Below are 14,160 nucleotides of genomic sequence, written 5' to 3' on the forward strand. Positions count from 1 at the left end.
TTCTACGTGTTTGATATTTGACCGCATCTTTCTTCTCGCTCTCAAACGCTTTCGCAAGCTCGCGTGTTGTTCATGCGCTGGGAAAAAAAACATATTGGATCTAGAGTCCAGATTCTTGAAAAAATTTACAAGAAAAAACACTCTTGATTCGGTCAGATTTTTGCTTAAATCAAAAGGAAATCCGCTCAAATTAAAAGGCTTGGTTCTTGATTTAAGCAAGAATCCGATTGAATCAAGAGTATTTTTTCTTGCCGATGTTTTTAAGAGTCTGGACTCTAGATCCAATGTGTTTTTTTTCCAATGTGATATTCGTTTTTAGTCGTAATCCGTATTTTGCTCGGATTTGCCGTTTGATTAAATGTGGATCTATACTTATCTTGATTTCTCGGCGTGTGTAAAAATTCAAAATTACATCGAGAAAAAATCATGGTGTTGAACTAGCATCTTCGATGTTGAAAAAATGGCTGACGACCTCAAAACGTTCGTCAAAGCAACCCCTGCCGTTAATTTAACGATTCAACGTTTATAAAGGATGTTAAGTTGACTACGTGGAAAAAGAAAGTAATGAAAAGGAAACCGAAAGACAGACACGATCTAAAAGGTCAATATAGGTACTAGATTTTCATTTATTCTTCAAAAGCCCATGATCATAGAAAACGATCTTTCTGCTCAATTTCGAAGGCGAGTTAGAACTGGCAACCAAGGACATCGCGTTTCATGCTTGTTAGGATTCATCAGCTCCGCATCGTAGACAATTAAGAGAAGGTGGTAGCAGTTTCCTGAACTTATATTGTAACATCACCACGTGCAAGCTGAGGTTTTACGGAAGATGTAACAAATAACCATCACCGCATACTTTTCTCTTTCACACGGGGAAGCCTCCCGAAAACTTTTTCAAGTCCAAGTTTTGAGCCCAATGTTTATCTGACATCACAGAAATTAATCATCGCAAAGTCTTTAAATATTTGTTAATTGTATCTGTTGAAACAGTTTGACACTGAATTTTGCCAATTATTGAAATATAGCAAGTGAGAAAAAAACACTAAGAAGTGGCCCGAATACTGTGTGTAACAAGGCGGAGAAATGGTGCTGGGTCCACACCATTTCGCGGGGAAAGCAAAGCCAATAAGTTCCAAAATTATTATTAGAGTCAAAAATAAATATTTTTCACTCTATAAATAATCAGTACCAGTACAAAACTTAGGGGGGAAGAGAAATGGTGTGGACCCAGCACCATTTCTCCACCTTGAAATGGCAAGTTTAGTCGATGGACTACTACAAAATTCGTAGAAATTTTGTTCATTTCAATGATTTGTGCATTCTCCTGATGTATTGTCAATCACATAGACTCGAATAGGGAACCAAATTAAGTTTGAAAATCATCAGTTGAAGTTCAGCATAAGTCTCTGAGCGCTGGCAAGATTAATGGACAACACAAAACGCATCTGCTCGAACAGATAACTGTTGCTTAACGGAGTAATTTTTCTTACTTTGCTTAAAAATTGAAGGCGAAATTTCAAGTTGCGTAACCTCCATCCGCGCCAATCCTCTTTCCTCTAAATTTTAAGTTCGAGATCGTCACTTTCGAGGATTGATTCCCCAGGTCATATACCGGAAAAAGAACTCCGGTAGAGGGTACGGCTCCAGCACCCGGAACGGACGCGACAGTATCTTTATTTAGCCCTGAACTGTTTTTTTCAGTGTATAGTTGATTTTTCGTGCAAGCCGACCACAGACTTTCACATCCATTGTTACTGATGGAGTAGCTCCGTTCCATAGGAAAACACCCAATGGAGCGGCCCTGTTTCATGGCTTTGAATAAAAGAGCCAAAGTCTATGGCGGGCTGCTGGATGTTTGTAAAGACTTCTCTTTTTACGATAGAGTACAGCGAATATGAGTTTTTAGTAAGTTTTTGTCGATTTTGAGCAGGAATTGATGGGATTGTTGATGTTTCAGATGAACTGTAACTGCCCGGTGACACAGCCGGGGCCGACGCTGGCGACGACCTGCGGTGGCTCGGCGTTTATGCTCTTCATGGGTCTCCTGGAAGTGTTCATCCGTTCGCAGTGCGACCTCGAAGATCCCTGCGGCAGGCCCGAGAGCAGATCCCTCCCTGACCGCGAGTATGACTTCATCGTTGTTGGCGGCGGTTCTGCAGGGGCCGTCGTCGCCAACAGACTCAGTGAGGTACGTTTTCCCATACTTCCTCTTCTTCCTTCTTTTCTTTGCCTCCTTCTTCTTCCTTTCTCTTCTTCTACTTCTCCTGTTCCTTTTCATTCGCCCTCTCATTTCCCCCTCTTTCCTCACCAGCCTCTCATTTCCCTTTACCCTCTCCCTCTCCTTCTCCTTCACCCTCTCTTTCTCCCTTCCCTTCCTCTCTCATTCTCCTTCATCCTCTCCTTCTCCTTCACACTCTCCTCCTCCTCTTTCTCCTTCTCCTTCTCGTCCTCTTCCTACTCTTCGTAAAGACCAGGAAAGTCTAGCAAGGTCCTAACCAGCAAGTCAAAGATCTGACAAAATTTGCTTTTAATTTGAAAAGATTGGTGATATCATTGAAAATATTGCAGTTTTTACAAACCAGTGACGTTTCCTTCAAACATTTAAATAGATGGACATGTTTCGCTGGATTTTTTTAGATGATAGATGGAAGTCAGTAACGGAGAACGTTAAGAATTATTCGTTAAAATAAATTCGAAGAATCTTGCAACAATATCAAGAAATTGTTACTAAAATTGACAAGAAGATGATAATTTTTTTTTTATTCTTTACCATCCTCTAATCATAAAATTATGAGACTAATTGTCAATTTACAATACCTACTAACTTAAAATATCCAAACCTGCTCTAACAGTTCAACATAACGAGATACATTCGGACTTTCAAACTGTATTTATTTCGATGAGCAAGTCCCTCTACATTGAGAAGATGTTCGAACGAGAACCAAGGCCACAAGGCAATTGACCTGAACAACTTAATAAATTCAGTGCCTTAAAGGCACTGACAGTCCATCACCACTTTACTGTCATTGTTTTGAGATGAGAGGAGAAAATGTCTCTGAACGCGATTGCAGTGCTAAATTTTACCTAACCTCTCTGTCAGTGTTAAGTGGTTATCAACAACTTTACACCTGCCAAACCCGCACCGATCTAAAAATACGAATAAATAGACTTCCCAAAAAAGGACAGCTTTTAACCAAGGAATTATCTCACTTCATCGTATTTTTCAAATGATATTCAAATTCGAAAATCCACTTAAATTATTGCATGTATAATAAATTTTACACACCGATGTATTGAAGCAGATCCGATTATGCGAAATTCCCCTCCGAATTACATTCCTTAAAATGAAAATTAATCAATAATATTGCTCGGAATATCCCATCTGGGGATCTGGGATCGCGCTTTGTGCCTTTAAAATTTCTGAAACTAATGCGTAGTTTTCTTCGGAGGCAAAATTAAACGACGACAAATATGCTGAATTTATGTTACAGGTTTTTTTTTTTTTTTCTTTTTGTTTAAATATATCTATCCACGAGTTTCCTCTCAGTAACTTCTAAAAGAAAATTAATTTTACGCATCTGAACGAAAAATATATCTGCGTAGAAAGGTTGAAGGGGTTTTAAAAAAAGACGTATGCTCAATAAGAGCTATAGCGCATGTCAATCAGATTTTCTAATGCTAATAGAAACTATTTCGCAGGCAAACCCCATGCAGATAATTCCTTTTGATTTAAATACAATAATGCGAGGATTCACGCAAACGCGCAACGATGAGAACGAAGAGCACGCAGGAAGCACTCAAAACTCCATTAAAAGCCAAATATAATGGGCCTGTTGCATGCAAGAGATACAGCCGTGCAAATAGATTATTTAGAGGTTAAATGACACGAAAATTACGATGGTCACATTAAAAAAGTCTGAGATACACTCCTTACTGCGCGATTTGCGTTATTAGGAACGCGCTTTTTCAAATTTCCCGCGTCTGGGGGCAGTTTCCTAACGGAAACAATTAACGGCAATTCGCGGCTATTTCCGGTCAACTAAAACTGACGACATAGGTAACCTAAAAATCGGAGCTCGTGATATCGTGAAATGAAATGTAGAAGGATTGCGTTGGATATTTAAAAGTTGATCGATTTGGTTATCGCATAAACGTATATGGACTACTATAAGAGATCACGTTGGGTTTGTAAACAAACTGAAGGAAAAAATAACAACAACAATAACGACTCGGCATCTTCCGGAAATCACCGAGCCCGCCATTTACTCGTTTCCGGTGATTCGAAAACTGCCCCCAGACGCGGGAAATTTGAAAAAGCGCGTTCCTAACAACGCAAATTGCGCAGTAAAGAGTGTATTTCAGACTGTTTTAATGTGACCATCGTAATTTTCGTGTCATTTAACCTCTAAAAGGTCTATTTGCGCGGCTGTATCTCTTGCATGCAACAGGCCCATTAAGAGTTTTTAACACAGATATTGCATTTTAGAAATCTCGAAAATCCCGCCTTGACATTCGAAGCAATGAAATCAAGTGAGGCAAAAGGAAAAACCACCTAAATTTAGTGGACCACATGAGTCGAAGTTCGGTTGTTTGTCATAAAGTTTTTGTTTCTCCGTTCATGATGAGCGAACCTGTATTTTGGTGCTTCACTTCTACCTCATTCACCAGGGTACAGAGGAAGTAACCATGCTCACAAGTAGAGTCAGTAAATATTTTTTATATCCTTGCGTTAAAGTCCTTGAAAGAGCGTTAGAATAATTAAAGATCCGTCGATCCCAGCTCTTTTTAGCCCCTGCAGACAGAGACGGCATGTTCGAGAGACTTTGCACAAAAAATGTAAGCAATGTAACAGAGTGAAGCAAAATTCAAATTCGGAGGTCAACGCTATTTCTCACCTTCTGATGGTTGATGGACAACTTATTGAGAAAAAAATCAAATTAAATTCGCCTAACGATAACCGATGAATGTCAGGATAAGCACTTTTTGGGACGAGTTCTTGCAAATTAAGTTAGGATTGCTAAATCAATCCCTCAAATTTTTAGTCATCAGTCACCATTAGCCAAATCTGAGAGTTGACCTCCGGAGTTAACTTTTTCAAGTCAGGATAGCAGTGCAGGGTGGCTAAAATATATTGTCTCTGATCCGCCCAACGGACACAAAAATACGGTCCTAACCGGATTGTCCCCCGCCATTGGCCGAACACTCGTCGTTAAGACAAATAGAGAATTAAAAAATCGCCCGAGCAAATTGCTCCGAATAGCCGAAGAAAAGCTGCAATAAATCCGTGCTAAAATGGGCAGCGATTTCTCACTGCGTTGCACAAACGCAACTGGTCAATAGCCCATTAGGAGCGGGCATTGTTTCGAGGCACGATGACCAAAGGTAAATATAACGACCGCTAGATCGCATCGGTCCGCTGCCGCTGCGAACAGACGCTGAATAAATTGCCCGTCGAAAGGGGCGATTGTGAGAGGTGCTGAAAGGGTGGGCAGAGCTGACCGCACGCGTCCGCGGGTCGGGAGGTCGTGACCTGGACTGTTTTACTAATCGAACGATTTTATAAGAGTAATCGCTGGGGTCCACTTGGAACAAATGCTATTTACGCAAGAGCCAGGATTTTAAATTCTTATCATTTTCTCTTCACTCCTTTTTTAAAATTTAACAATACAGTGGCACTTCTGAAACTGGATTTCTTCCTAACAAACTTGGTTCATTTTCACAAAAATGGCTTGACTTTGTTGCCACATACATTCGGTGGTTTTGGCTTATTGTCAATCAAGATCACCAATTGGACCTACTTTATAGAAAAAACCAACCCACATTTTTAAAATAATTGTTGAGTTAAGAATGCTTTTGAGTTCTACCAGCAGTCTGTTTACCTGCCAAAAACTGAAGGTCGAAAAACAGAGATTAGTTTGTGAAGAGAGGGATTCAAGTTTATTTTCTAAATTGAGCCGTGTGCAGGAATAAAACTTCGAACCTCTTTTTATCAGTTCCAATTTAATGTAGGTTGGCTCCTTCCTGATGAACTTGATCCAATTTATCATGCAATCGTTTTCCAAACGAAGACTATATTTTCAACTAAGCTGCTGCACCCGAAATCCACCCAACTTCATAACGCGTAGCTTGCTCCTTTCTCAGGTTTCATTTTTTTAAACCAGAAAATGAGTATCCTTTCGACTTGAAATTTTGCGTTGATTTTCTAACACCTGAGTTTACTTCACAAAAGAGGTTTTAAAGCTTCATTTTCTTTAGTTTCCTACTTTTAAAGAAAATAAAAAGTTAGAGAAAACCGAAGAATGTGTAATACAGTCAAACTGATTTTGGTTCAAGTTGTCCGACTCAAGATACTTAAATAAATGTTGCAACACATTATTCGTGTAATTCAACTCACATCGAGGACCGATGTCAAGGAATGCTTATCTCCGATTGAGGCATTTCAAATTGCTGCTCGTGTTTTATTTTTTTTTAGAAAAACTAATCAAAAGTTTTGTTTTTAAATTTTCTGTGAATATTCTTCTCTCATTCAGTAATATTCACAGATATAATTTTAATGAGATATTTTGATTGATCCGCATTAAAGATTCTAAAGTACTGCGATGGAAGTGGTCATTTAACTTTGGCTACCGATACGTTGATCCCCTTGAATAGTGTAGCTGATACGACACAATTAACGCTAGTGGATATGAAATTGCATACAACAGTAACTGAAGGCGCTTTTTAATCTGTCGGCACTGCAAGACTTTGGTATGCGCTTGGCTGCCCATTCGTTGACGGATACTAACAAAGTGGATTGTTTGTGTTGACAGGTGCCTTACTGGCGAGTGCTACTGATCGAAGCTGGTGGAAATGAACCGACAGGAACCCAGATTCCATCTATGTTCCTCAACTTCCTGGGCTCTGACATCGACTGGCGATACTCAACCGAGCCGGAGGATATGGCTTGCCTCAATGAGAATGAGCGACGTTGCTATTGGCCCAGAGGAAAGGTAACCCTGCATATACACCATTCGCTTCTTTCAAACAACCAAACCATGGATTTCAGTTGTGGCATTTGGAAATTTTCTCTCGTATTTAATTTTGTTCAAAGGAAACTGCTCAAAATTTTTGTGCGAAATTTTCAGTGAGCACTCTTGCAAGAACGAAAACAAACGAAAGGAGCAAAGACAATGACATCTACATCTACACCCCCCTTTAAATCTCGTAACGCTGGCCTGACCCCCCTCCCCCCCAATTTAAAAATATCGAGAAAACAGCAGAGCTTTTCAATTTTTTGCGCGTTTTTTTCTAAGCCCCCCCCCCCCTCGGCTCGGATTTGTTACGTAACGCTAGGCTTCACCCCCTCCCCCTCGTAAATAACCGTGACGCTGACTCAAACCCCCCGCCCCCTAAGTGCGTTACGTAATACTTGAACGGCCCCTAAGAATGCTTCCGAACTTTAGAGTTGCACGGAAAAAATTCAATTGCTGATTTAACGATTCAATCGCTAAAAAAAGTGACTGCAATGTTTCAATGTAGATTTCACAACACTAAAATGCTACTTTAACCACCCCCGTGGTTAAATTAGCATACAATAGTGGTTAAAGTAGCATTTTTTTGTTGTAAAATCTACGTTGAAACATTGCAGTCACTTTTTTTTAGCAATTGAATTGTTAAATCAGCAATTTAATTTTTCCATGTGTTTGCGCTGAGTTGAGGTTTTATGATGATGACTGATGAATACGTGTCTGGCTCCAGGTCTTGGGCGGAACGAGCGTTCTGAACGGGATGATGTACATGCGCGGGAGCCGGCGGGACTACGACGATTGGGCCGTGGCCGGGAACCCCGGTTGGAGCTACCAGGACGTCCTCCCCTACTTCCTCAAGTCCGAGGACAACCTCCAGGCCTCCGTCATGGACCCAGGATACCACGGCGTCGGCGGATACCTCACCGTCACTCAGTTCCCTTACCATCCCCCCCTCTCGCACGCCCTCCTACAAGGTAAGTCCCGCTCGGACCCAACCCTATCACTGAAAAAAATATACTAACATCTAATATAAGTCTACTTGATTTTTGTCCACGATTATTAATTATCACATATCGGACATTTTTTTAACAATTTAACTGTTGAATCAACAATCTATTTTTCCGTGCCTTTGGGGGGGGGGGGGGGGATTTCATTTTATTTTTATTCAACCGGAGTTGAATGCAATGGACTGGAGGGTCCGGGTCCACTGGGTCCCCCGGTCCCCTGTCTATCTCATATAGGTGCTGTCAAGCGGAAGCACAAGGCGACGCTCAACTAAGGGTATTCAAATTGAATTATAGCTCACTATGTATTTATTTTATAAAGAATTATTGATAATTATGTTTCTTTATGTTAAATTGGGATTTCAGCTGGTCTGGAGATGGGCTACGAGATCCGGGACTTGAACGGGGTGCAGCACACAGGGTTCGCAATCGCGCAGACGACGTCGCGGAACGGCTCGCGGCTCAGCTCGGCGAAGGCCTTCCTCCGCCCGGTGAAGGAGCGGCCCAACCTCCACGTCCTCCTCAACAGCACCGTCACGCGGGTCCTCATCGACCCCAAGAAGAAGCTCGCTTTCGGCGTCGAGTACATCTCCAACGGACAGCGGGAACAAGTCCTCGTCAAGAACGAGATCATCATCAGCGGAGGTTAGAAACTGTCAACAAACAATTACCAGGTCTTCCAGAGGGTGGTTTGACGTTTGCCGCACAAAATCAGTCAGCAAAACTTTATTTGTGGCATGATTTGGCAACACCGTGCTGATAATTGAATCGTGATCTCTTAATTCACATACAAAAGAAATTAGAAGAATTAGAGGGAAACAATTTTCTAACCTATTGTCCATCGGGAATCGATACATTTTTTGTGAAAGATACCACATAGCAACGCAAGTTGTTTCTTCTTTTTATGGCAAGAAAAAAGTTACCAGATGGATGTGGTAGCCGTTTTTGCAGAAAATGTCTTCTTTTTTCCATTGAATATGCTGATGCAGCATTAGGGTGGCCCACAAAAATGAATCTCGGAAATTTATAGCCGTAACCCACTGAATCGGTTACAGCATGTTCAAAAACACGGAAAATGAAATTTGGGGTCAATCGGACAAAATTAACCCGACGCGCAGTTGCCATTTATCCAAGCAAAAATAGCGAATTTTTACTGTTTTTCAGTAATTTTTCGCTCCCCAAAAAATAAAGTCGGAGGGGTCTGCAAATTAAACAGAGGGCAAAATTAGTTCATAAACTACACCCTAGTGAAGTTTTGGACCCCCTCCATGCTTTTGACCCGACGCGATTACATTTCACGCATGAAAATAGCGAATTTTTGACTGTTTTTGATGATTTTTCCCTCTCGATAAATTAACGTTACAGATGCCTAAATTGTAATCAGAGTGTGAAATTAGTAGCTTAGATGCTCCCAATGCTCCCCTTCTGATAATTTTGACACGCTGCGACGTTGCCATTTTTCTGAGCAAAATCGTGAATTTCGACTTATTTCAATATCATCTCTCTAGACCTAAAAAAAAACTCAGGAGCCATCGAAAAAGTGCGCTAAAACACGGTGATTATACCATGAGTATCTTTTTTGAAAATTTGGACCCTGTAAAATGTTTTAGTCGGCGTGAAGTTACCACTTGGCAAACAGTGGTTGACGGTAATAGTCAATTTTCATACGTTAATGCGCCTTCAATTACATTGGATACTGTGCAATACTTTCGTGGTGGAATAGTTGCATTGGCACCTACAAACCTAACAGGGATACTTCACTCATTGCGCAATGCATGCAGTATCCCTGTTAGGTTTGTAGGCGCCAATGCAACTATTCCACCACGAAAGTATTGCACGGTATCAAATGTAATTGAAGGCGCACTAACGTATGAAACTTGACTGTTACCGTCATGGTGTCAGGGGTATTTTTTAACGAGGAACTTGAATCTCAACTCAAATTTTTAAAATTCAAAAATCCAAAATGGCAGAAATTGCCAAAAATGTTATCTTGAGACTTTCGAAATCTAAGACGGTTGACTGCCTGACCCAATTGAATGCTCTTTGTCACATATTTGGACGTATTTATTTAGTATTTATAAGTATTTTAAAAGAAATCAGAGACAGGTGGGGAAGAAGGAGTCTGCTCGTTAGTTAAGGGCCGTAAAAATGAATGCCAGTGACGTCAGCGGTGATGACTCAGATGTGCAACGACGAGGAGATCGGTGCTGGTGCACTTTAGCTCATGAACCTTGTCCACGACGCTCTCGTGACATGCCCACGGCAAATCCCAAATTGTTATTTTTTTAAGAGGAATCACGTCGCGCCTACTTTTAAATTTTTTCTTAAGTAGTTTTCTAGAGCACATCCCATCTTTCCCACACGTCTCAAGTTTTTTTTTTTTTTTTTTTTTTTTTTTTTTTTTAGCAAATATACGTCCATTTGATCAATTCATCATTGTTTTCAAAATTTAAAGCAATGAGAAAACATCTAATTATCAAAATTGATCGATATTTAAAAAAACACAGATTGTTTGAGCGATGGCCGATAAAAATTCGATGTGAAAAAGTGGCCAGGTCGCATTTAAGAATAATTCATTTTTCAATCGATTTTTACCGTCCGAAAGCCAATACACTGAAAATCTGCATTAAAAACATGCAAACCTTATTCGGTCTGACCATCAGCTTACGCATTCAATAAAATTCCTGATTTAACGAACCCCAAATTTCATTTTCCGTGTTTTTGAACATGCTGTAACCGATTTAGGGGGTTACGGCTATAAATTTCCGAAATTGTGGGCCACCCTATGCAGCATTGCCGTTTAACCCATATGCAACACTCTATACAGTGGGTGCTAGGGTCTCCATAGTCGCTTCTCAAACAGCTACTTTTCTCATAAAGACAATAAGCCGTATTCATAGTCGTTCCATAAACAGCTTCTTTTCATAAGGAGGCCCCAAATGATTTTCATTTCGACTGAGGAAGATTTGAGGAGGCCTTTAATGCATCACCATAAAAATGATACTTTTACGAACCTGGGGTTACATACGAAGAAATAACCATAGAAAAAAATCCTTTCGATGAATTGAAATCATTTGTCATTGCAGAAATCATAAGTTTCGGATGGAATAATATTGAAAATATTGTAAATATTAAGGCTGTTCCTGACCTACCCTAAAGTTCGTCAATTTTTTTCCTACGTAAGTATTTTGTTTTATTTGCAGTGACAAATCTTTTCGATCCCTTACTTTTATTTCTCTGTGATCCATGACGAAAAATTCTTGAAAATATATGGAATGTGTGGATTTTTGTCCAGGCGCGGTTAACTCTCCACAGTTGCTACTCCTGTCCGGTGTCGGGCCGAAAGAGGACTTGCGGCAGCTCAACATCCCCGTCATGCATGACCTGCCGGGGGTCGGCAAGAACCTGCACAACCACGTGGCATTCTTCCTCAACTTCTTCATCAACGACACGGCCACGACGCCGCTCAACTGGGCCACCGCCATGGAATACCTCCTCTTCCGGGACGGCCTCATGTCCGGTAAGAGCTCTACCATTAACTAGAGTACCTTTATCGGGAAATTCCGGACGCCATTATTCTTGAAATTGGTAGACAAATAAGCCATAGACAAAGAAGACATAAGGAGTACGGAGCCATCCTATCAGTTGAAATTGGTAGTTCTTAGACTAAGAAAGAAAATGATGGACTAACTATAAGATGATCAAAAGGTCTTTCGTGGGTTGTCGTTAGGTAGTCTATTACTTATCTCCTTTGTCCATTGCAACCATCCGCTTTCACCAGTACCTAGGATCCCTCTGAATCCCTCTTTTCTTCTTTGTCTATTGCTATGTCTGTAAATTTCAACAATCAGCCCGCAAAGCATCTATACCGATTTGTTCAGCCAGCTTAGACCTCATCGGGCTCCAAAAAAGTAGGACGTTTCGAGTCACCCATCATAGGCTGATTTTGAGGCTTGGAAGGTTGCATGATAACAGCTGAAATCAAGTCGACACTCGATTTTTATGTACTAAAATTTATTGTTTTTGCAGCTAAAATTGAGCCTGCGGCAGTATTTTAATATTCGTTGCTTGGCTAACATAAGGGCGTAACTACACATTGAAATGAGCCCGAAAAAGCTTTGAAATGTATGGAAGACAGGGTTCATTGTAGAGTGTAATTACGCCCTTATGTCAGGTAGGTGACGTATTATAGCTTATCTGACTCATTCTTTAATTTTTATTTTGTCGTGTTCATATTTTCGGGCTATGGAATTTGTGAATTTCAGCGCGTAATATTGTGCGTGTAATAACCAGAGTATTGGATATTTCAGGGACCGGGCTCTCGGAGGTGACCGCCTTCGTCAACTCGAAGCTAGCCAACCCGGCGGACGACCACCCGGACCTCCAGCTCTTCTTCGGCGGGTTCCTGGCCAACTGCGCCCGGACCGGGCAGGTGGGCGAGAAGTCGGGAGACGCGGCCACGAACGCCGCCAGCGCCCCCACGCGGCGGACGGTGAACATCATCCCGACGGTGCTCCACCCCAAGTCCCGCGGGCAGCTCAAGCTCAAGAACGCCAACCCGCTCACGCCGCCGCTCATCTACGCCCGGTACCTGACGCACCCCGATGACGTCACCACCCTCGTCGACGGCATCAAGTTCGCGCGGCGCCTCGCCGAGACGCCCTCGCTCCAGAAGTACGGCTTCGAGCTGGACCGCACCCCCGTCAAGGGCTGCGAGAGCCTCGAGTTCGGCTGCGACGCCTATTGGGAGTGCGCCGTGCGGCGGCAGACCGGGCCCGAGAACCACCAGGCTGGTTCCTGCCGGATGGGCCCCATCGGGGACCCCGGTGCCGTCGTCGACCCTGAGCTCCGAGTCCACGGCATCGACCGGCTTCGCGTCATGGACGCCTCCGTCATGCCCAAGGTCACTTCCGGCAACACCAACGCCCCCGTCATCATGATCGCTGAGAAGGGCGCCGACATGATCAAACGAAGGTGGGTTGGCAAGCGACTCTGGAACAAATGGTAAACTCCGTCCACGGGCATGGGACTTACAACCAATCCGTCAATGTGTTTGCGACGTCCCTCAAGATGTGTACTTCTATCTCCCACCGGAGTTACTCCAGCCCAGCCAATTGACGATTTCCAACTTTCATTTGACGTATTTCCGCTGATAGGAGCTAAGTGGAAATAAATGAAATTAATAAAAGGAACTATAGCACGGAAACTCTGTGCACGTGGAGTTCTTTTCAATTTAATTTATTTTCACCTAATTTCTTTTAACATAAATATGTCAAATTTATCGTTTTCCAGACAGAGGACCTATCTCCATTAAGGATGCAAAATTTATTTGTAAAACTCATTTTCTCACACGGAAGTAACAGAGCAACCGTTTCTGTCTCAAAATTTTGCTGCTTTGTGACTTTGTTGGCTGGAAAAATATTTGATTTTTTCAATGTAAAATGCCCTGTAGTATTTGGGTAAAAATGCAAATTTTGAATATAAATGTGGCAACGTTGAAACGTGCTTACCTTATTGCGTCTGAAAGACGACGGATTTAGGTAGATTTTGGGCTCTCATTATTCTACATGACGGTAAAATTCGCCTGACCGTTGAACGGCAGTAACCAACGAAAAAGAAGCAATAATCGATCCTCTCAAAAGGTTTGAAAACGAAATCTGATGAATGTTCCGAATCAAATTTTTATTCTCAACTGCATCTCATTCTTTGAGGATTTTAGCGATCCAAGAACATGCACTTTTTACTTTCTCGCTCCCCTAGGGTAGAGAGGAAGTATTGTCATCCTCCAAGAAAAAAAAAAAAAAAAAGTTGAAATTTCATCATTTCTAGACGTTTTAAGGTCCCAGGAGTCAAAATAACCATACTTGAAAAAATGTGTGTCCGTCCGTCCGACGTCCCCCAAATCTGTCTACAGCGATATCTCAGAATCTATCTGTTCGATTTCATTCAAAATTCTCACAGAACACCATATTTATGGTCTCCTTATGCACGTCAAACGATTTTGGGGTACGCTAAAATTTGGGGGGGCTAGGGTCAAATTGGGTTAAAGGTCCATTTTCAGCAAAATCACACGGAAAGCTCATTTTAAGGGACTGTAAATTTTGAAAAATGCCTTTAATTCTTTAAAATTGGGCATCAAGCACATCACC

The 14,160-nt window shown here is 41.7% G+C and overlaps 1 protein-coding gene across 1 annotated transcript in view; it reads left to right on the forward strand.

Moving 5' to 3' along the window:
• The window catches only part of Gld (Glucose dehydrogenase), a 71,942-nt gene extending 58,115 nt beyond the window's left edge, over positions 1-13,827 (forward strand). The window contains exons 4-9 of the mRNA XM_019052385.2: positions 1,958-2,188; positions 6,810-6,989; positions 7,738-7,981; positions 8,378-8,656; positions 11,307-11,531; positions 12,322-13,827. Coding sequence (XP_018907930.1) covers positions 1,958-2,188; positions 6,810-6,989; positions 7,738-7,981; positions 8,378-8,656; positions 11,307-11,531; positions 12,322-13,019 — 1,857 coding nt within the window. The 3' untranslated portion in view covers positions 13,020-13,827. The remainder of the gene's footprint in view (positions 1-1,957; positions 2,189-6,809; positions 6,990-7,737; positions 7,982-8,377; positions 8,657-11,306; positions 11,532-12,321) is intronic.
• Positions 13,828-14,160: the final 333 nt, after the last annotated feature.

This window comes from Bemisia tabaci, chromosome 4, assembly GCF_918797505.1.
Source record: "Bemisia tabaci chromosome 4, PGI_BMITA_v3".
Lineage (NCBI taxonomy): Eukaryota > Metazoa > Arthropoda > Insecta > Hemiptera > Aleyrodidae > Bemisia > Bemisia tabaci.